At 34.3% G+C, this 24,010-nt stretch overlaps 2 protein-coding genes across 6 annotated transcripts in view; one reads left to right on the forward strand and one right to left on the reverse strand.

The window, feature by feature from the left end:
- FAM227B (family with sequence similarity 227 member B) overlaps nt 1-24,010 on the forward strand; it is a 210,149-nt gene that overhangs the window by 75,053 nt on the left and 111,086 nt on the right. The gene's annotated exons all lie outside the window — the stretch shown is intronic.
- The window catches only part of FGF7 (fibroblast growth factor 7), a 58,091-nt gene continuing 35,684 nt past the window's right edge, over nt 1,604-24,010 (reverse strand). For all 4 annotated transcript variants that reach the window (XM_078079376.1, XM_078079375.1, XM_078079378.1 and 1 more), the window contains exons 3-4: nt 6,327-6,430; nt 1,604-5,032 (exon numbers count right to left, since the gene is read on the reverse strand). In XM_078079376.1, coding sequence (XP_077935502.1) covers nt 4,838-5,032; nt 6,327-6,430 — 299 coding nt within the window. In that variant the 3' untranslated portion in view covers nt 1,604-4,837. The remainder of the gene's footprint in view (nt 5,033-6,326; nt 6,431-24,010) is intronic.

Below are 24,010 nucleotides of genomic sequence, written 5' to 3' on the forward strand. Positions count from 1 at the left end.
AGGTACCTTAGAATATCCCGGGGAGCTTTAAAAATATCATTGCCTGTGCCCCTTCCCAGATATACTGATGCAATTGGTCTGGGGCCTAGGCCTCATTTTCTAAAAAAAAAAAAAAAAAAATCCCAGGTGATTCCAGTATGCATCTGGTATTAAAATCGATGGTTTTTCAAGTCTTTTTAGGTCTTCTTATCCTCACATGGTCTTGCGCAACTTGTAGTTGATTGCCTCTACCATCTAGAATAAAATGCTCTATGGCTCAAGGAAATTTCAACTGGTATATCTGATCTTATTCTCTTGAGGTAGGGAAGTGGAGGGGAGGATTATCTTCAGGTTGGGTCTGAAGGCTGGGTCATTTCCTTCATATAGAGGCAGAGTGATACTGTTAGTTTTCCAGCTATATTAGGAGTTCTAAGGAGGCACAACTCAAGCTAATTGGCAGTCTAGACTGTGGTTCCAACCTTTTCTCAATTACCCTTGTGAGTATGGGCTATACAATATCCCTCAGGGAAGTATCAAGAATGTTGCCACAGAGAATATACCTATTTTTCTCTGCTGAATGGCTCACGGAGGAAAGCCATGAATTACTCTTATTAGGCCCTAAAGAATCCTGTCTTGTGGCAGTGACCTTAAAAACATCCCACTTATTATTTGTGTTAGGCAGCCTTTAAGATGACATCCGATGATCCCTGCTTTTTGGTATTTATGCCTTTGTGTAATTTCCTTACCTTGTATAGGCAGAAGTAATGGGATATCACTCTCAAGATTACATTCTAAAAATACTGTGGCTTCCATTTTGGGCATTCTCTCTGGTTCCTTGCTCTGTAGGAAATAAACTGCCATGTTTTATTTTATTTTTTTAAATTTTATTATGTTATGTTAGTCACCATACATTACATCATTAGTTTTTGATGTAGTGTTCCATGATTCATTGTTTGCATATAACACCCAGTGCTCCATGCAGTACATGCCCTCCTTAATACACATCACCGGGCTAACCCATCCCCCCACTCCCCTCCCCTCTAAAACCCTCAGTTTGTTTCTCAGAGTCCATAGTTCTCATGGTTCGTCTCCCCCTCCAATTTCCCCCCCTTCACTTTTCCCTTCCTACTGCACTAGATGCAAACAATGAATCATGGACTACTACATCAAAAACTAATGATGTATTGTATGGTGACTAATGTAACATAATAAAATAATTTTAAAAAGCTATAAGACCAATAAACTAAAATCAGATGTATTTCTATACAGCAATGATGAACAAACAAAAAAATGAAGTTTAAAAAAAAAAAGTTATTTACAATAACATCAAAAAAAAATAAAATACTTAGGAATAAATTTAACAAAAGAAGTACAACACTCATACTCTGAAACTACAAAACGTTGTTAAAAGAAATTAAAGAATATCTCAATCAATGGAAAGATGTACCATGCTCATGGATTGGAAGACTTAATGTTAAGGTGGAAAGTGAATTTTCTTAACAAACCATTCAAAGTTAGAGGATGAATGGGAGCACGTGTGGGCCTGAAAGAACATTAATCTCATTGAAAGCAACAGCTTTTTTGAATAAATGTAGAAGTGGAACAAAGAGTAGCCTGACAACAATGCTGAAACAGTTATAAGTTTTAATGAACTTTCTCATAATAAGATACACATGAAGAACTCAAATCATAGAGACCAATTAAGAGATATTCTCTAAAAACTGTTTTAGAGTGATCATAGAAATGGTCACAGCTAATAATCATCTGGTACCCACAAGTCAGTCGCAGTGGCCCGCGTCTGTTCTGCTAGATCAGTGACATATTCTAATTGACCAGTTACCACTCATACCAGTCATTAAATATTTTTAATATCATTCCTACTCATAGTGAACTTTAGATAAAGGTTTGGTTTTCTTTAGCCATGTGTCATCTGTGTGTAAAGTTGGATAATGAAAGGTACGGATCTCTTGTGTCTTATTCATGCCCAAGTATATGGCAGTAGGGTAGTGGTGTGAATGAAGCTGCATGATAAACCTTGTACATCTTTCTGATGTATCACTTTTGCTTATTGGTGTGAATTTTATATTTGAGCAAACACAAATGTATTATGGAATAAAATACAAAACTCACATGAGTTTTAAGAGAAAAAAGATTTTCAAGAAATTTTGTGTGCCACCTTTGCATTATTCCTTAAACTCTCATTCTCTACTTCTCTACCATTATTGTTATTTCAGTAGACAATTTTGAGAGACACTGATTCAGTGCATTTGTGGTTACAGAATCGCTTTTACTACAATTGGTCTTGTAGTCCATCTGTATGTTCTTTGTAGCTCTAGAGAACCAGAAGAGCAAACTCTAAGAGATAGAAACTAAGAATTTATCTCCAGCATCTCTTCTCTTTTATCATTAAGTTGATTAATAGCCAACTCAAAGGCTGATAATTTATACTATGGCTTTTTTTTTTACATAAAAATGTCTTAGTTCACTAATTGCATTGAAAATATTTTTTTATTTCTCCTTTTGTTAACAGTTCATATTCTTTCATTTAATTTTTTCCTTCCTTGTTGGAAACCTATGCATTTAACCAATTTCCCCTTTCAAAGAACATTTTAGAAAAGGTTACTCTGTTTATATGGACATTTTCTTACTGCTCCCCATTTGTAAATAAAGAGATACATGTAAGAGTGGAATAGGAAACAGGATCAGAAATTGCATTATTTCTTTCCTTCTCTTGAGTCAAATCATCACAGTATGGACTAATTATTGTGTATGAAGTGAATTAAAAATGAAGTAAGATTAGTCTCAGTCTGAATTTTCTTTAATATTCAAACATTGAATGAATTCATATAAAAATTGATTATGGATAAACACTCTGCTAAACACTAAGGAAACAAATATGAGAACCATAGTTTCTCCTCTGCCCTTGATATTTTCACAAGACTCCAGCCATAGAAGCCTGATCTAGGAACCTAGCCTAGCAAGGCCCATGAATCAGAGAACAGTTCAGAATCTCATTCATAGCATATCCCAGAGTATATCTGAGGAAGGGCAGTTCTTTCTAGCTTCCTGCCACTTGGACATATAAGTGAGCCACAAGAAGATCAAATGAATCTGTTGTTCCTGTGATTTAGCCTTTTTATGTAACTTTTGCCTATAAATGTATTAGTGGATAATATTTATATAAAACAAATATTTTGAAATTAAAACCACAATGATGAGCATTCCAGTAGTTTAATTTAGATAAATGTTGGACTCCGATTGATGAGCACATAAAGTGCTACCGAATCTGCCAATCGAAGAATTATGAAGTGGAATTTATCTTTCTGATAAGCCTATTGTCTATTGTCTCACCTCAAGCCTTCATGACATTCAGGTCCTCAAATCCCTAACTATATACTCTATTTTGGGCCTTTGTGCTCTTGCCATCTAACAGGAAAACAACTTTCCCTGTGGCAATATTTTGAATGACAGAAATTTCTAGACATTAGAAAAATTACTAACTCTAAATATGCATATTTTAAAAGTATGGCACTTTTCTACTCATGAACTCAAGTATATTCTAACTTTAAAATTCTTTAAGTTCTTGTATCTGTAGTGATTTTACTTATATGATCCAATTTAACTGACAACAATATGTGGCAAAACATGTTTTACATTTTTGTATTGTTCCCTGTGCGACATCTATTGTAAGAATTGCTGCAGGCTGTCATTTTTGTCTGCCATCCAGAATTTGCTGGCCCAAGTGCTGTGTACTAGACTTGGTATTGGTCATGAAGGGGAGGGGGAACTTGCCATTGAGCCAGACGGTTTTGTTATTGCTTTAGAATTAAAAGCATATGAAACAGATACAGCTTATTAAGGTTGTTTTTTTATAAATAACATAAACTTAAATAACAAAACAATAAAGTTCAAATACAACTTAAAATAGAGTTTAATGCTGTAACCACAGAAAAAAAGCATGATTATTTGCGGGAAGAACATTATTAAAAGTCATATTCCCAAATATGAATTATACAAAAGATAGATTATGTTACTTGAAAAAAACTTAAAAGATTTCTCAATTTTACTTTTAGGGATTATAAGATGTTATTTTGTGGCAAGTGAGATGAAGTACAGTACAGTATTATCATCATCATTGCTATTTTATATACAAGATTTTTGAAAACATCCTTTTAGCAATACCCTTTCAGTTTGAGCAGCATTAGGAATTTTCTTCTTGTTAATAGGTATAAGCATTTTCTAATATTATGCTTTTGTAAAACTACTTATTTGATTCCATTCAATAGTAGAATTTTTGAGAATATTCTTTCTTTTCCGATTGGAATTTAAGTGGATTTTAATTTTTCGCTAAAAAGCCTTTCAAATACTGCTCATCTTCCATAGTTAGTATTGGCTTGATTATCTGACAAATCATTCCAGCAGCCTTTAGGTCTGACATATCTTATATAACATCATCTGCATTATTATTATTATAGCAGCCATTTTATAAGCAGATAGGAATATTTAAATAATCATTATCAGATAATCAAATCTAACATACTCTTAAGGGTAAATTAATTTAAGAAAAAACATTACTATTACTAACATCATGATTGTACAACCAGTTTTACAATTTTTTACAACTTTTAGTTACTAAATCTGATTTTTGTGCATATTTTTCAAATCTTTCTTTAATGCAGTCTCTTAAAATAAACATACATGCGCAAGTCCAGCTTGATCAGTTTTTCAGTAGTTTTCCAGCCTTTCTTGGTTACTTAAAAAAAAAAAAAAGAAAAGAAAAGAAAAGAGAAAAAGAAAGAAAACAGTCCACTTAAAGAAATCTCCCTGCTGGAACTGGTTTCTTATATACCATATATGATTATGTTATTGCCATAGGAAGAAAGTGGGCTGTTTTTTGTTCTTTCTTTGTTTTTTTCCCCCTTACAGGAACCCCCTTTTGATTTAAAGCAACAAACATTTCTCCTCCGCTGTGTGTCCATTTAGCTGATGCATATGTGTTGTAATGGTTTTCCAGAATTAATTCTTTGAAGTTGCAATCTTCATTACATTCTTTCTGTTAAAATAACAAACAATATTATCCAAATGATTTTTAGAGGGACTCAAAGAGTAAGCAGTAATATTCAGTAAAATTAAAATATATATGACCTTTTCTTTTTTTGAGTGGGCCTAATGCAGTTTGTTAGATATAAGTTAGCATATTTGCAAAAAAAAATAGCCATCTTAAAATTTTTTAAAAAGATAAAATGATACATATTTAGTTATGCAAATTATTTTCAAATGTCTAACTTTTTGGCCATCGGTTGCTACTATCCATCGGTTGCTACTATTCTTTAGTATTAGGAGCTATTTCACTCTAAGTAGCAGCTCTCATATTACCATGCCCAAGTCACTCATTCCCTAACTGCTGAGATTTGGTATGATTAGCAGAGCATCTACCTCCCTCAGTGGAAGGACGTATTTCACAACTTTTCTTCATTTACTACTACACTGCCTGTAATTGTGATAGAAAATTAAGTTTATTTGTTCATCCATCCAACTATTCATTCATTCAGTCATTCATTCAGTTAAACCTATATTATTATGTAATTAGCCTGTGCCAGGTATCGTGCTGGGCTGTGGGAAAGTCGATTATATTTTTTTATGGTGGGATGAACTGTTACATATTTCACATTGTAATAACGTGGGAACAACATGAATGTTCACAGTTCAAAGCACATGATTGTGAGATTGATGTTGGTAAACAAACATCTGAATTTTTTTCCCAAGAATTTTCAGGTCAGCAATGTACAGACTGGGTGAAATTTAACAAAAAGAGCTTTAATACTCTCAGAGGGAAATTTTAGATTTTAAGTATCTAAAATGCATATGGAATTTCAGAGCTGCAAGTATCCTCAAAGGTTGTTTAATCCAACTCATTTTGCAAGTGACAATACCCAAGCCCAGAGAGCTTAAGCAATTTGTCCAAGGTCCTGCAGAAAACATTTTTCTCAATGCTTGAATATAAAGTGTTTTAATGAAATCATTAAATTATATAATTGGAAAGAAATTAGTTTCATCTTTACTTTTCAGAAAGGCAAGATGTTTTGGGGCGCCTGGGTGGCTTGGTTAAGTGTCAGACTCTTGGTTTAGGCTCAGGGTCATGGTCATGATCTCAGGGTTGTGGGATCAGGCCCACTTTGGGCTCTGTGCTGGGTGAGGGGCCTATGCTTGGGATTCTCTCTCTCTCTCTCCCTCTGCTTCTCCCCTACCTCCTCCCTCTCTCTCTCTTTTTCTCTTTCTGTCCCCCTCCAAAAAAAAAAACAAGGCAAGATGTTTTGACAAAAATAAGTTCAAAAAATTATCAATACCTTTGCATAGAGTTTTCCTTCTTTATTCATTGCAAGATAGTATTCACTTTCGACCCCTTTGATTGCCACAATTCCAACTGCCACTGTCCTGATTTCCATGATATCTGCAAGAAATCACAGAAAGATAAGTCAGTTATTCACTTAGCTTTGCAGATTATCCAAGAATGACCATTTGTTCTTATTTTTTTTCAATTGGAAGTTATTAAAAACTTATTAATGTGATTATTTACTCAGCCTGAGACCACCTACCCATAACACACATACAAACACCAGAGTAGACCTTATTAAATATGGGAAGTGCAAACTATTGATTTTTTTTGATAGAAAAGATATCTGGATTCAAAGAAATAGGTATTTGAATTTAGCTTTTTCTTCCCTAGAATTACATTTCTAATTTACTATAATCATCATCATCATGATAGCAGCTAATGTTTATTGATCTCATACCACATTCTAAGAATTATTCCAAGGCTCCTATGTATTAACTCATCTACTTATCACCAAGGCTATGAAGCAAGTACCCTAATTATTCCCATTTTACAGATCAAGAAGCCCACACACAGAAAAGTTTATTTTGCCCAAACTCTCTCAGCTGGTAAATGGCAGAAGTGAAATTTGAACCCAGTCTGGCTCTTAATCATTATATAATACTATGAAAGTATGTAATAAGGTAATATCTTTACTTTTCTCTTAAACTTTATCTTAAAAATTGTTGCTAACAGAAAATCTCTCAAATTTACTGAAATTGAATAAAATTCATTTAAAGCAATTTTAAAGATGGTAACAGAACCTACTGCCTTAAAAAAGATTAAATATTTTAAACGGATAGTGAGTTTTCTGATACGTGAAAAGACAATTTAAAACCAAATTATGGGGGCAACTGGGTGGCTCAGTTGGTTAAGCATCCGACTCTTGGTTTCTGCTCAGGTCATGATCTCATGAGTCATGGGATGGAAACCCTAGTTGGGCTCCACACTCAGTGTGGAGTCTGCTTGAGATTCTCTGTCTCTACCCCTGCCCCAACTCACACTCAGGCATATGCTCTCTCTCAAATAAATAAATAAAATCTTTAAAAATTTTTTAAAAAATAAAAACAAATTATGAATCCTCTCATATATTTTATAACTTTATACCTTTCTAATTTTTAATCTTTGTTGAAATTGTTTTTACAAAACAGTTACCACAAGAATGTTAACCTATTATTTTCTTTTATTATATATCTTTTCCTTAAGTGCTATATTTTAATGACTCATACAAATACAGTAAAATCTCAAGAAAATTTTAAAAACAGTGTAGTAATTAAAAGTTTAGTGAACCTTTTTAAATAACTATTAATTATACTTGCAACATGAAGGTGCAGCCATGAGACATTTTCTTTCCTGTGCCTAATATAATGTGAAGAAAATTCCAAGTGAAAATTATCTGCATAAAATCAAGTCTCCAAAAGCTGTTTTCCAAAATATTAACTGAATTAAAGAAAATCTGATTTTTCATTCCAATCCTTTGCTTCATCCTCTTATTCATTCAAAAAGCTTTAGTTTTCCTATCTGGAGAATAAAATTGATACCCATTTCATCAGGATTAATGTAGCCTAGCTGATTTTTGTCATCTGTTTCACATATATGCTGCATATAGAGGCCATTTTCCCAGCATACGATGCTTAGCACTAGCCATAGGTCATCCAGTTGAGAGTTCTAGAGCTGCTCATAGAAACTGGGGTCTATGAAGGAAATGTAAAGGAATGAATATTAATATTTTTAAGTATTTATGAAGTATTGTCAGAATGTATAGAACTCTAATGTAATTTGATGACACACATTAAGGAAAACAGCCCTGATTTCTGAACTTCAGAAGTTAAATTTGAATATAAATAGCAAACACATTTTAATTAAAAGAAAAGAAAAGAAAACCTTTTGATTCTATTTGTATTTGAAGAATGTGGAACATTAAAATTAGTTTTAATCATGAAAATATTTTATAATTGATTTTAATAAATTTTGTATGATTTATAAGATTATTTCATTCTAAAATTCAGACCAACAAATCATTTGGTTTTAAATAGCATACTTTCTATTCCCTTTCTTAGAGTCAGAATAGGAAAAATTGCTCTCCTTTTGTAGTCGATATGTAAACAGTGACTTATGAATTGAATTATTAGGTGTCATTAAAAATTCAATAACTATTTCACTAAATACCCTGATTTTACTAAAAGGCAGATGAAAAGTAGTCAAAGACCTCATTTATAACAACTACTGGCATCAGCAAATGAAACAATCTTAATTCTCAAGATTTTGGTCACAACTAAGCTATGCCTTTATAAGTAGTTGATAATAGCAATGATATGATTGAGAAGCTACTGGATAAAATATATTGCCATTATCTTTCAATATTTTATGACTCTAGGGAGTCATAATAATAAGCAAATACAAAATGAAAAACAACGATAAAGAAAGAGAACTGAGGAACTATCTATCCACATCAAACCAAAGAATTCTCATTTCCACAGTACATTCATAGAGTTCAGTGATTCTACTTTTATCAATAGAGGAAGGTAATAAGTGTAAATAATAATTATGCTTCAATACATGTCTTAATATCATTCCCACTAGTAAAATTTAAGCCCTGCATACAATCATAGTCAAACCAGAGCATTCTGACTTTCTACATCTTTTGAAGACCTCTCAATATGGTGATCAGAGCTTGATAACAATGAAATTCTAGGATGTGGTTGTAGACAGTAGATTAAAGAGGGAAGCAGTGGCAGGGGAGCGCATGTGAGGATACTTCAAGTGTCACCTTCAGATATTCCTCTTTAACACTGGGTGTTCCCAGTGTTCAGAGTGTTCTATGTAAATATTAAGTATTTAAAAAGTAAAATACATTATCACCATATTTTTAAAAGTCTGATATTTTCTGAAATATTGTGATGCTATGCAAAATTATTTCTTATAAATAATTCTGTTAATCCTACACATCTAGCACAGTGAGAATTTCATTGTAGATTTAGATCACCCAGTGATTTGTATATGCCAAATTTAGGAACAGGATATAGTAAACTGCCGTCACTTTAAACTCAGTATCTTCATAAAACTCAACCACATTATTAGTCCCACCCCAGTAAAAAATAGCATCTTCTTAACTTTTCTTTGTACTCATTCTCAAAATTGGCCCGATTTAAAGTGATGCTTGTCTTTTCCAGCTCCTATCCTTATGCCTTAGCCTCAACATCATTAGGCCTAGAAGTTGAGGAAATGGGGAGAGCAAAAGGAATGAGTAAATGGGATAGAAATCATTTTAAACATTGCTGTTAAGTATATGTTGAGTATCTGTGTTCCATCATATTTGCTGAAAGAAGCTATGTTTGACATTAAGGTGGTTCATTACAGTATTATGCTCCACTTCCTAAAAGATTAACAAAATATAGAGGCAGGGACAAAGGGATCAGCCAGAAAGAATTAAAAGAAATGCTTCCCGGAACTCAACAGCTTGCTGGGAAAAAATCCAGGATATAAGGACACCAAGGGAACTATTTGGAGTGACTTGGGACATATTTGTTGTGTTTGTCCTTTCTGTCTGAATGATCACCAATCATGTGTAATATAAATATAAATTGTTTTTCTTGGCTAGATGTGAAAGTGAAAAAGCTTGAGATACTCTTTTCTATGGTACAGCTTATTAGTGAAGATAAGCGTTTTTAGAGGGGATTAAAAAAAAAACTAATTCAGAAGGGAAACCAGGAAGATAAAAAAAAACTCAAGAGTCTAGAAAATCCAAGCTATCATTAATATAGCAAAAGGAATAAATTGGGTAGAAGAGGAAGAAAACATACCTGCAGAGTGCTGAGTATAGTTAAGTGACAATAAACAATTTTCTTTAGAAATGAGTAGTTAATGCTGTTCAAACACAGTCAAACACAGGTTTGAGACAGCTTCCTAGGAGCTGGATATTTCTGACATGTATATCAAGACACAAAAAAGGATTGGGACAGATTCATCAAGCTGAATGAATGCTGGCCCATGTGGGAATGAATGGCTGCACCAGAAGAGATGGCAGATCTCTAGCAACAGTGAAGTTCTGAATAGGAAAATGAAAGACATGAGAGCACAGGTGTTGTTTTCATTTCTTCTTCTACTTTAATCTCATGACTTTAGAAGTGGAAAAAAAAAAAAAAGCTATGAAAGTAAACACCTGGCTATTAACAATAGTATTGAAAACAGGACTTGCCTTTTCTGGCTGATGCTTTAGAATAATGGAAAAAAATGGGCTCCTGGACTTTTGTGTGCATTTTATAAAGAATGCATCTGACAGGAAAATGAAACTGAGTCCTCAGTTTAGTTAAGACTGGGTTTGGTTTAAACAAAATCATTTGTTTCTGCATCCAATAAACATTGGGAGAAGTGACAACTTTGCTCCACAAAAGCATTTGGGAGTTTCCGGGCTCTTTTCAGCTCACTGTTCCACCATCACTTTGTTCTCATAAGACAAGGTAGAACACACATTCCAGCTAGAGGATGGAATAAAGGAAGAAAATGTGGGTCAAAGGGATTCTGCTGGCTGCCTGTCATGGGAGATTTCTGGGGGAAGATTCCTGAGAATGTACAATAGTTGCAGAAAATTTATAGCTAATAGTAAATTCAATGAGTTACTCTAGGCCAAATAATTTCAAAAGAAAATGTATATAAAATTTTAAAATAATTGTTAAATATTGATTCTAATGAAGGATATGGATGTATTTCAATGTTTGATCTGTATATGGTAGTTTTAGGAAGTAATATATATTACATGATGGTACATATATATATATATAGTACAATATGTATTATACAATGTATACACACACACCATTTTTTATATATGTATATAGTACAATATGTATTATACAATGTATACACATACACAATTATTTATATATATATATATATATATATGATTTCCCATTCAACAATAAAGGCTTGACAGAAAATCAGAAGAATCATTTAACATTTTTTAAAAAAATCATTATTTGCTTATACCAATTCTTAGTTTTAATGTGCCCAAGAGAGTATATTTGGTCAAGGACATAATTAAATGTTCTAATTGGCCTAATAACCATTAAACCATCGTCTCCTTTCATTTTAAAACTTTAAAATAATTTTTAGTTATCATGCTAACTCACCTATATTAATATATATCCTCTCAAACTTTAAAATATAAAGCCCAAAATGTTCAGGAAAAAGAAATATTCAAGGAACTGGGATGGGGAATTTCTGTGAGATGAAACAATTAAAAGTTTTCATCATCAACTCATGAAAAGACATGGGGGAACCTAAAATGCATATTACTAAGTGAAAGAGGCCACTCTGAAGAGGCTACACACTATGATTCCAACTATATGACATTCTGGAAAAAGCAAAACTATGGAGATAGTAAAAAGATTAGTGGTTGCCAGGGGTTGGATGTAAGAGAAAGGGCTAACTAGGCAGAGAACAGAGGGTTTTTAGGGCAGTAAAAAATACTCTGTATGATAACATAATGGATACATGTCCAAACCCATAGAATGTGCAACATCAAGAGTAAACCTTAATGTAAACTATGGACTTGGGGTGATAATGATGTGTCAATGCAAGTTTAGTAATTGTAGCAAATGTACCACTCTGGTAAGGGATGTTGATAATGGGGGTGGCTATGCATATGTGGGGGTAGGAGTATATAAAAAAACTCTGTACTGTCCCCTCATTTTTGCTATGAACCTAAAGCTGCTCTAAAAATAAATTCTTAATAAAAAATTTTTAAACAGTAAAGTTAAAACGCCTTAAAATCATAAATGCTATTGGTAATAGGAACAAAGAATTAGTATTAATTATTTTTAAAGATTTTATTTATTTATTTGAGAGAGATCACAAGTGAGGGGAGGAGCAGAGGCAGAGGGACAAGCAGACTCCCTGCTAAGCATGGAGCCCAAAGCAGGGCTCTATCCCAGGATCCTGAGATCATGACCCGAACGGAAGTCAGATAACTGACTGAGCCACCCAGGTGCCCCAGCATGAATTTTTAAAGTACATTAGGGGAACACCTAAAATTCTGAAAGTAGATGCTGGAGAATTTTTTTAAAAAGCAATAGCAATTTATACCAAGATTCCTCACTTATTGCAAGTGTGATACAGATTTAAATAATAAATAGGCAAAAATATTTAGATAAATTTATGAATGATTAAACCACAGGAAAAAAATAGGCAAGTCATTTTGTGTATATTCCCTAGTTTGTAAGGGTGACATCCTAAGTAATTAATTGATTCTATTGTTGACAACATTATTGACAAAAATATTAAGGCTAAATGGCCAATTTACTTAACATATTGTTTCATTCTCATGTTCTATTATGTGAGCTGACCTTTCTTTTATTTTTTTTCACTCTATCATTCTGCTACCACAATCATTATGTTAATTTAATGTACCCATGTAATAGGCCTTACATCTTAGGGAGCAAATTTACTGTCACTTAATACACATAAGCTTCTCTTAAACATAAATTCAGATCTACAAAAAATACAAACTCTTATATTTGTCTTATATAAGGCAATAGATATATTGTAGACCAAAAAAAAATCATGTACAGTAAGTTTGGTAGCTAACTTAATATCTGCAAGCTATATAGTTCATATTCTATTATCTGAGCAACTCCCTGGCTTTTAGTATGAAGGGCAGGATTTCATAAGCTTACATAGTTCATTCTTCTACAGATCTTTCTGGATATATAAAAACATCACTTCCCACTCTGTACTTGAACAAAAGTCATTCTTGTGTTTTCTGGAGTAAGAGAGGGCACAGCACATAGGACAAAACAGATTAGAAAGTCAGGGTTGATAGGATACCGATTCTGCCAACATTACTTAATGCATTCCCAAGCAATCTACTTTTAAATCTGTTAATTTCCTTGTGAAAGATATTTTTAAGGTACATCAAACAATTAAACATATTACTCATTCAGGAACCTTGCCATTCTCAAGTCTATCTTCATCCCAGTTAGAGGTAGAACCTTTAAAGATTGAGCATCTTTTCATATGCTTATTTGCCATCCGTATATCTACTTTGGTAAGGTATCTGTTATGTATATTTTGCCCACTGTTTAATTGGGTTGTTAAAAATTGAAATATTTTTTAATATTCTTTTTTTTTAAGACTTTATTTATTTATTTGAGAGAGAGAGCACAAGAGCAGGGTGAGGGGCAGAGGGAGAAGCAGACTCCCTGCTGAGCAGGGAGCCTGATGTGGGGCTCAATCCCAGGACCCTGAGATCATGACCTGAGCTAAAGGTAGATGCTTAACTGACTGAGCCACCCAGGTGCCCTGATTTTTTATATTCTTAACCCCAATATGTGGAGGGATAAGATTAACATGTTCTTCACTTGGGGCACCTGGGCAGCTCAGTCAGTTGAGCAGCCAACTCCTGATTTCAGCTCAGGTCATGATCTCAGGTCCTGAGATGGAGCCCTGGGTTGTGCTCTGTGCTTAGTGGGGAGTCTGCTTGAGGATCCTCTCCCTCTCCTTCTGCTCCCTCCCCCCCACTCACACGCTCTTGCTCTCTCCCTCTCTCTCTAAATAAATAAATAAATCTTAAAAAAAATAAAACAAAAAAACCCTCCAATGTTCTTCACTTACTTAGTGTCAGAATGCAACAAAAATCTGGTGGGCAATGGACAAGCAGGGGCTAGGAGAAAAGGGTTTGGAGGTGGGACAAGTATGAACATACTGTCATAACTGGACCTGAATGGGAGGATGTCCATATATAATTAACAATACTTCTATCATTCAACAGTTATATTTTGTGGATAGTTGGTCCATAAAAGAAAAGCCAGCAAACATTACAGATTTTATTCCCTAATTACAAGTGAGCATGAGAGATACCCTAAACCTGTGCATCAGTATTCTACTTTTCATGTAATGGAAAATATAATATTGAACAAAAGCAAGAATAGCAGGAGTAAAAGGGACTTGAAGGAAAGGAAAACATTGACTTCATACAATGTTACAGTTATAAGATCTTTGAAAACCAACTACTCCATAAGTCCTTAAATAGATACATTTACTCAATTTTAAAGGTATTGCAAATATGTTGAATTTATGAATTTCTTCACAAATTCTTCATTGTGTTAGTACAAATTTAATCTCATTGGTTTCTGTTGCAAGGTAAATTATTTTCCTTACATCTTCCTTTAATGAACATGAAGAAGAGTTAGTTACCAGTTACAGTGCTCCAAGAGGACAGGGCTTGTCTCTAAATTGAGCCTAGCAAGGAATTGGCTCATAGTGGAGATTTGTTGAATGTTGCATGAATGTATCAGCCTCACATCCTTCATATGCTTGTAAGCAACTGTTAAAATTTCCCTTAGCCTCCTCTTCAAGCCTGTATTTTCCATTTAATTTTAAGAGTATTTCTGGAAGAAGTAGCAGCTTTGTGTATAGACAGATAGACAGTACTCAGTGAAATAAATGACATATTTACCTTTAACTGAGAAAGGATTCTTTAAAGCAAATATGTTTGAAAGCAGAATAATACATGTTTCACATTGACCATTGTAGATAAATTGCTTATGAGACAATGAATGCTCAGGTACTATTTTAAATTTGTTTCAGTCCTAAATTTCTTGTTAAGATAGTTTATGGGTCCTTTGTTTTCTTGTAAACAGCTTATATCATGAACTAAGTTTTATCAAAATGTCAAAGTTATGTAAGATATATTTACTTAATAAGATCATGTGGCTGCCAGTATCTTATTTTAAGTTGCCCACCTAGAATATTAGGAGGTAACCTTTAGCAGTATATACGTATAATTCAAAATTGACTTCTTCAAAAGTTATAGGGAAACAAACACCAGATTATCTTAGGTTGAAATAAATTTGTTCCATCACATAAGCAGTAAGCAGAGTGATTGCTTAACATTGAAGACAAATCTCTTTTTTCAGGCTAGTGTTGGATTAGGACCATTAGGTGGATATGTTGTGCACATGCTGACTTTGCTGCCTGGAGGCAATAATTCAGTGTTTGAATTGGAAAAGAAGTGAGTTCACTTGCCTCACATTTATTTATTATCTTTCACTTGGAGTAGGTGACACAAAGGACTTTGTGGAGATAGAGACCTCCAGCAGGTCCAGGTTCTCTTACTTTTCCCATGAACTCTAGAACCCACTATTGTAAGATAACACAATTAATATATTTGGTTGATAATGCTAATCTTATCTTTGGATCACTCTACCCTAAAAAAGCATGCCCTGTAACTGTTAAATAACAGATCTAAGACAGAACCTTGGACTACACTAAAAGAAATTAGAAGACTAATGAAATCAAAGCCAGCAAGAAAGAAACCCAAGTAGATAAATTATTACCGAAACCCAGGAAGTATAATTCCCATCAAACCAACATGAAACTCAAAACAGTTAAACATGATTGCACAATTGCTGGTATCAAATATAACTGAAATGTCCTGCATAAGAGAACTGATTCCACACCATCATTATCATGGGGGGGGGGGTGGTAAATCAGTTATAGTTCTTATCAATCCTATATCTATTCTGTAATGATATAAAAAACCATTTAAGTGCTTTGTCAGGTTAAGTAAAAAGAATCATTCATTCATTTAGAGATTTATTTGAAAACAAAGCATTTAAAAATCTTTAGAAAGTACATTAGTGTGTGTACAGTGATGGCAATGTTTTCTTTTGAAAGAATTTAAGTTGCAACAGCTTATTTCAGCATGGTTAGAGCCATGCCAGAATTAGAAACAAACTATTCAGTTGTGCAACAAATAGAATGATTCCAGTGGCATATTACTAAACTATGTCATGGGAACATCGTTGAACTGTATTGAACAGAATTATATTTCCATGCCAATTTCCTGACCTTTTCCTTATCGTTTATGGCCTCTCTGTAACACAAGGGGGTCAGTTTTCTCCCTGAATCAGACAGGAAAAAATCCTCTTTGTTTGCCCTGTAATCCCTGTAGGTTCTAAATTGTTATTCAGAAAGAGTTTTTTATCTGATCAAGTAGAATATTTACATCTGCTAAATACAACACTTTACTATGTTCTAAAAATGTCTCCAAAATTATCACAACAGGTGCAGATGATATAATCCCAGAATATGTGAGAAAAAATATCTCTTCCTAGCACCAAGAAAATCTCTCCATTTTCTAGCTTTTCCCAAAGTCTAAAGTATCTTCAATAGGAAAGCAGAATATTCATTACATAAGATTAGAGATAAGGTTCAGAATACAAATATACCTGGGAGAGGTAACATATAGACATAAATGTATCCATACCGTGGTATAAGTGACTATATCTTCTCTGAAAGCAGAATTTGATTTTGCTGAAGGTAATGAGCACAAAGGTACCAAGAATGAAACTGAAAAGGGAAAATGGTCATAAAAGGAAGAAGATAAGAAGATATGGAAACTTTCATTAACATTTTACTTACACCTAGCTCTAGAAGTCAAGACATTTAGGCTTCATCTTATCTACAAAGACACCAGTTTAGAAGATAAACCACACATCCACTTCATCCCTCTATTCTAACTATTAATATGTCCTGTGAATTTTTGCTGTGTGGTAGATATTTAATATAATCTTTCCTCTTTCCCTCTTTAACTTGTATTTAAATGTTTTGCCACCCAGACAATAAAATAATTCTAAACACTTTGGTTTCAGATCTTGCTGATAATCAGCATTGAAAAATTAAAGCATGATTTAAAGCCATTTTGGCCATTGGTTTTCTTAAGAATTTTTAAGCGCACATTCTTTGCTACCAGTCTAAACAATGCGTTCTAATGCAGAGTAATAACATTTTTCACAGAAACTAAAGTGAAAGGAAAAAGAGGAAGAAATAAAACATCTGAGTTTACAGAGGAAGATATTTAAAATGTTAAAAAGAAGATCTGGACATCCCAAACTCTTACTAGAACCTGCCAGTTGCCCTTTCTATATTACCAAATATGTATCTAGCACTTCTCTTCTGTTCCCATTGCCATCCCATTAGGCCAGGTCTTATTATTTGTACCTCAACTATTATTTCAGTTTCTTGCCTAGACTCTTGCCTCCAGGGAACACGTTATAAAAGTTACTGTTCTGCTCCAAAACTTTCAATGGTACACTCTATTAAAAGGCAAAACAAATTAAAACCTCTTGTACTTGGAATTCAGAACCCTCCAAAATCTGATCCAGTCTACTTTTGCAGTTTTCTCCCATTGTTCCTCTACAATTTGCATTACCCGCAGGCCCCAAAAGCCACTGATTTACTTGTCTTCCTCTCCCAAATTGCCAGGCACTTTTCCTGCTTCCGCCCACCAGTACCCGTAATTACATAGAATCTCTATTTCAGTACTTCCCAAACATTTCTTCATGTAAACTGGCTGAATGGACTCATGTGATGAATTCTTTTAAAAATTTCAAGTGCTCATTTCTACTTGGCAGAAAGTCTGATCCAGTAGGTCTGAGGTAAGCCTTGGGGGTATCTTAACAACTTCCATTTACTTGAGTGACACTTGTCTTTCGAAGCCAAACTGAAATTCAAGTTTCTCCATAATGTTTTGCAGAGTTTTCCCATCTGTCATCATCTCTTTAAGGACAACACACTGCTAAACTATGAGTTAGCATTCACCTCTATTCTTCCATTGTTACTGAAAAGTTTAGCCCTTTTTTTCCCATCTAAATTATAAGCCATTTGAGGATACTGTCTTACACGTCTGCAAATCCCTAGTACTTGGTATAGGGTTTTGTATCTGGAAGGCTTTCATTAAATGCTGAAGTAGATAGAATGACACATAAACCCATAGTAACTAGTGTGTCATATTATAAATCAGTAAATGAAAGTTAGTAATCATTCCAGGATTAAAGAATTAATGAGTTTCCTAATCGTACTAAACATCAGAAGAACTAAAAAGATTAACCAGAAGTATTTGTTAAATTTCCTTCTGATTTTCATTACATTTTTGGAGTTTATCTAATTAGATGAGAAAGCACTTAGGGTGCCTGGTTGGCTCAGTTGGTGGATCATGCGACTCTTGATCTTGGGGTTGTGAGTTTGAGCCCCATGTTGGTTGTAGAGATTACTTAAAAAAATAAAGTCTTTTTTAAAAAGCACAAAATTCCATGGTTAATTCAAACAACAGTTCATCTCAGATTACATTTCATGATGCCAACTCAGAACAAGACAAACTCCAAACATCTCTACTTCTCTAACCAGTTATAGGTTTTTCTTTTTAGTTTTGGCTAAACCTTGCTCCAACCTATTTATATTTTTAGCATGCAACACTTCTATGCCTTACAACTTTTTCATGTTTTCTGTTTGCTGTGTTATATAGCACATCTATTTATCTGCCTTGCTTCTAGCACATTAAGACTTTAAGTGCATGCTAGTCCTAATATTTCATGAGATGACTAACAAGTCTCTGTTCTTTTTATCCATATTATTATGATTTCATAAACATTGAATGTGGTTCATCTTAAATAAACATTTATTATTCTAGATCATATCCCCAATTTTTTTAGTCTATGTCATATATGTCTTATTCATTCATTCTAATTCCAGGATGTTTCCATTGTACTGGGTAGTCTTTATTAATGCTAAGCAAAGAGGACGACATCTGTATTCCAGATGTAGATATATCATGTTGTTTATGCAGAACTATTATAATATGTTCTGTTTTCTGTCTTACTTTCTTCCTGGCCCATTACTTTGTATTTTGGCTACAATTGCACATTAAGATAGTATCTTTAGGGGAACATCCAAAGTGATTTCTTAGTGCCTTTTTTGTGAGGAAGTTATTATTCAGAGCCCTTTATCTTATAAATATAGTTTAAATTTTATTATAAAATATATTACACTCAAACTCGTCTGCCAGTTTTCCGCTTACCTATATACATATGTTCTGTCTACCAGCATTTTATCATTATTAGCTTATTTCACTAATTTAAAGATGTTAGCATAATCTGCAAACTTGGAATTTTCACTGTATATTCTCACTGTTAGGAAATGGTGACTAAGTTGACTCATTTTATTGATCCCTGAGGAATATTACTGTTACATGTTTTCATTCAAAATATTCAAATTAATTCCTTATTTTGAATTTGTTCCTTTTTCTTCAACCAGTGATTCTCGGAATAAGCTGGGCTGGAGGTGGGGGCAGGCATTGTTGGGCAAAGAACATCTTTCAGGGAAAAAGATTTCAGAATCACTGGAACTTTTTAAAACTATACATGGAACTTCTGATAATTCCTACCTATCCTTGGAAAGTCATGACCTGCCCAACCCATTCCTCATTGGACTTATCACTGTAATTAGTCAATGATACTAATAGAAGTGTTCTTTATAAAAGAGGTATTTGGGGTGGAAAAAGTTCACAAGCTATTCAAAGCCAGGTTTTAATAAGTATCTCACTCCTCCAATGAAAAGGATCAGCTTTGTCCTGGGATCATAATATAGTGACTTTTTTTTTAAAGTTTCTTGTTTCTCGAACCACATCAAACAATTTTGAATTTCATCAAACATGAAAAATGATGTCTGCATGCTTATTTCCTAAAAGAGCATTAATAAATAGGTTAAATTTTCCCCTCACAGAAACTCTTGCCTTTCCACAACATCTATTCTATAAACATTGTGAATATTTTGTAGCAACATACTAGTGAGACAGGGAAAATTAGGCAGAAGAAACTGTATGAGAAAGGCACAGAAGTATAGGACACTTGTGGCATTTGGGGTTAGTTGGCTATGGTTGGGACATACACAAGAGGGACTGCCAAGAGAGAAAACAAGAAATACAGGCAGGGACTGGATCCTGAAGAACCTGTGTGGCTAGTTGAGTTTGGATATTTATCCTGTAGAGGATGGGAAGCCACTGAAAGGTTTAGAAAGGTGCTTCTACCAGCAGTCTGGGGGATGGCTTGGCAAGAGACAAGAACAAAGAGATGATAACACTGTCTAGGAAAGAGCTGATGAACACCTGCACCAAGGCAAGGGTGATGGGGCTGTGGGTGATGAGGTGAGTATATTGTTTCCTCAAATAGGTTTATAGACTATATTTGCTATAGCTATATTTGCATAAATGGTTAATTTGAGTGATTTAAAACACAACCTCTTAAAAGACCTCAAAGTATTGCTGATCCTTAGAGCATCTGATAATGCCACATCTACCATAGCACAGTTCCAGTATGCCAAAATTGTATAAATGCCTAAGTTAGGACTAGGGAAGAAAATACTATTACTTATTTTGAATGTAAAATCAAGCTTATCATTTATTAATAATCTTCCAGATAGTCAACCCCTTTGTTCATTTCAGTTTTTACTAGTCTAAGTTCCTTTCATATTCTGATATTTTAGTTGTTCATCTTCCAAAGTATTAGTTTAAAGTGTTTTAACTTAATTGAAAGCAAAATAAATTAAACAAGAGAAGGAAATAAAAAGAGCAGTCATAGAATCTGTGAGCAAATTAAAAGCCTGGGTAAAAGTCACCATGCCTGCTCTTACCTTCCTTCCCTATGCTTTCCTCTACTGTGCCACTGAGAGTGGATCATGCACAAGGAATCAAGAGACACAAAGTTAAAACAGAAAGATGAGAAGGTTGTAAGCTATATTCACTCATGCTAGAAAAGAGGATTGTGGGGCAAGATTAAAAATATTTCTGGATTAAGGCTCTATCTCTAGCCAGTCTGAGGAAAGAAAGGATTGCAGAACAATCCGATATTAAGAAACCTCATCTGAGAACATCTAAATTTAGTAGACTTATCTATTAGGGGTTTACTATTCATCCTGCAAAATACATTTTTTGGAAAGGATTTTCAACAAGATATTTTAAATAATGGGATCCTTTTTTTGTGGATTTACATGTGATTAAGGTACAAGAAAAGCAATAATCGATTTTCCAAAGCTGTATCTAGTACATAAATCAGGGCGTCCTAATAACCATTTACAGATAGAAAGCTCTCAACTGTTTGATTTGAAATGAAATGAATACAATAATTAGCATAAGGAAATTCAACTTGAATTTTCCATGATGTCGCTTATGTTTTAGTCAAATTTTTTTCTCAAAAAAAGAAAAATCAGGTCTGCCCTTATTTTTTTAATGCCTTGCGAGTGTGCATACTGTACCTACACCATCTGGATACATAGTACAAAAACTATTCTAGTCAGTGTATCTGCAAAGATCAACCTCATATGAACAAGTTAAACGGGAGTGTAGACCAGACATCTAGCTTTTAAGTGTGAAGTGCCAGGGCATGATATTTGCAGTTTTTCAGACCGGATAAGTCTGCACTGAAAAACAGACATGATGTCAAATAAGCCACTGCTCTTTTTATAACTTTAATAATGACTAAGGAGTATGTCTTATTTTATTGTTTTCAAATCTAAATAAGATGAATCAGTTAAAGTTTTGATTGTGCACATACCCTATGTCTAGCAATGTATGTGGATCTGTTGTGCAGTATGTAAAGAACACAGAAAACAAGGTGCTAGGTCTCTGTCTTTGAGAGATGAATTGTTTGGGGGGCAATAGAGAGACCTACAGTCTGCCCACATGTCAAGGAAGGCTCTAAATGGCAAAGTATTCAGGAAGAGAAAAGATCAGTGTCACTAGTCCAGTCAGGGAGGACCTCCAAAGACCAGATGGCCCTGAATGGCAATATTTGAGTCTGGGAGAAACAGACTAGAAGGAAATAGACTTTAAAAAATGGCAGAAGTAGGGGGAAGAGCAATGTGTGCAGGGGAAGGCTGGCCTCGCTGGATTAAACAGCATCCCTCCTTTGTGGTCTACGGGGATGCCAGCTATCAACCCTGGATTTTGACATAATAGAATTTGGTTTGCGAAGTCATCCTTTAAAAAAGGAAGAAAAAACAAGAACAAAACCAAACAAATTATGAAAAACAACAACAACAAACAACTGTCTTCTTTGATATTTGCTTCACATACAAAGACCACACAGCTTTGACCTATAGTATCTCTTCTCAAGGCAGAAAAGTCATATTGCCAAGACAGAGAAGCTCTACAGTTTTTACAAGTGCAAGAGGGATTTCAGAATTGTTTAATCATTAATATGCATGACTGCTATCAATAGTTCTATTTTTTTAGAATATAATGAATACAATGTGTGTGGGTTAAAATACTTATTTTATGACTTGGCTGTCGCCAGAACATTTTTGGAATTCACTAATACTCCCACCTCGAATATTTGGTAATGATTGCTTGGACTGCGAAGAAATGTCAAAATGTAAGTAGTGAAAACAAAGGAATCCTGGTATTATAGATTTAGAATTTGAGCTAATTTGAGTACATGTATTCCAGACTTTGCAGTACAGTCAGAGATTATATTTAAACACCAAACACACACGGAAACAAGTAAAATGTATTTCATTCCACTAAAAAAACTTCACCTCCCATAAGCATGACTGTATGTGTGTCTCAGCATATTGTTATCTGTGTGTGGATCACTGGTTATGCATGATGTAATTAAGTATACAGTTTATTTGTTTCTAGGGCATTGAGTTTTTCAGACTTTTTTTTTTCCTTCCTGGAAGCTTCATAAATAACTTGAGTAGGTACCAGAGAAAATATATCACTTTTCTTCCCCTCCTCAGAGCCCAGGGCCTGCCTCTTCCATGATACGTGATGTTCTGGTCTGACTTTCTGTGGACAGGTTGCCACAGCACTAAAAAGACATGCAGTCTGTTCTTGGTAGAGACAAAGCAGGCAGGGGTGAGGTGTGGTGCCAAGGGAGGAGGGTGATAGCTGGGGAAATTTCATCTACGTGCAGTGGGTGTGCTGGTAAATATTTAACAACTGACTCTCTGGAAGGAAAGATTTGTAGTATTTGCCAATTTCCATGGTGTAAATACTCCTACATGTCCAATTTCATACCCTTATCAAGCTACCAACATGGTTTAAGAGATAAATGTGAAGCTGGAAAAGATGCATACTGTTGGCTCTCAGGAGCCAAGATGAATCGGCTCCCTCACACCACCATCTATAAGCCTCAAGCACTGTGAGCCATAGCCTGGTCTTGGCCCCTGAAAATGTGTAAGATCATTTTTTAAAAGCATAAAATAATAACGTACAACGCTATACAAATATTAGTTATAATTATGCCCCAAACTCTATGAATTTACTTAAGATCAAAATTTGTGAAATAATAGAAGAGATGTAAAAGAAAACAAGAGGACTTTAAGATATATTAATTAAGACAAAGATAAAGGAAACTATAGCCCCTTTATCAGGAAAAGATAAGCATTTACCATGATGCTGAAATGCAGGTTCATTTTTTAAATCACTTTTCACCCTTCATCTCGAAAAAAGAAAAGGAAAGAATATAGCACTCTAAGAAGGTTCAATACATGGGTGAGGAGGTTCAGAAAATGCACTGAATAGATTCACTAATTATAGGTGTTATAATTCAAAGAGAACTCTCGACCTTTCGGCAGGCTAACGTGGTTGAGAGCACTGACACAGAGACATGTACAATGTGCCGGTCTCTCCTCTAAGGACGGCTTACACCTGCAAGCCACCTGTGGTGTAGGAGAAACAGATACACACACACACACACACACACACATTGTCTCTCCTGGACAAAGCCTGGGAGCACTTTGACACTTCCCAGGAAACTCGTAGGATACTTTATAATGTTTGTATTCATATCACCAAAGGAGAGGATATGGTTCAGTATTAAT

Source organism: Halichoerus grypus, chromosome 8 (genome assembly GCF_964656455.1).
Source record: "Halichoerus grypus chromosome 8, mHalGry1.hap1.1, whole genome shotgun sequence".
Classification (NCBI taxonomy): domain Eukaryota; kingdom Metazoa; phylum Chordata; class Mammalia; order Carnivora; family Phocidae; genus Halichoerus; species Halichoerus grypus.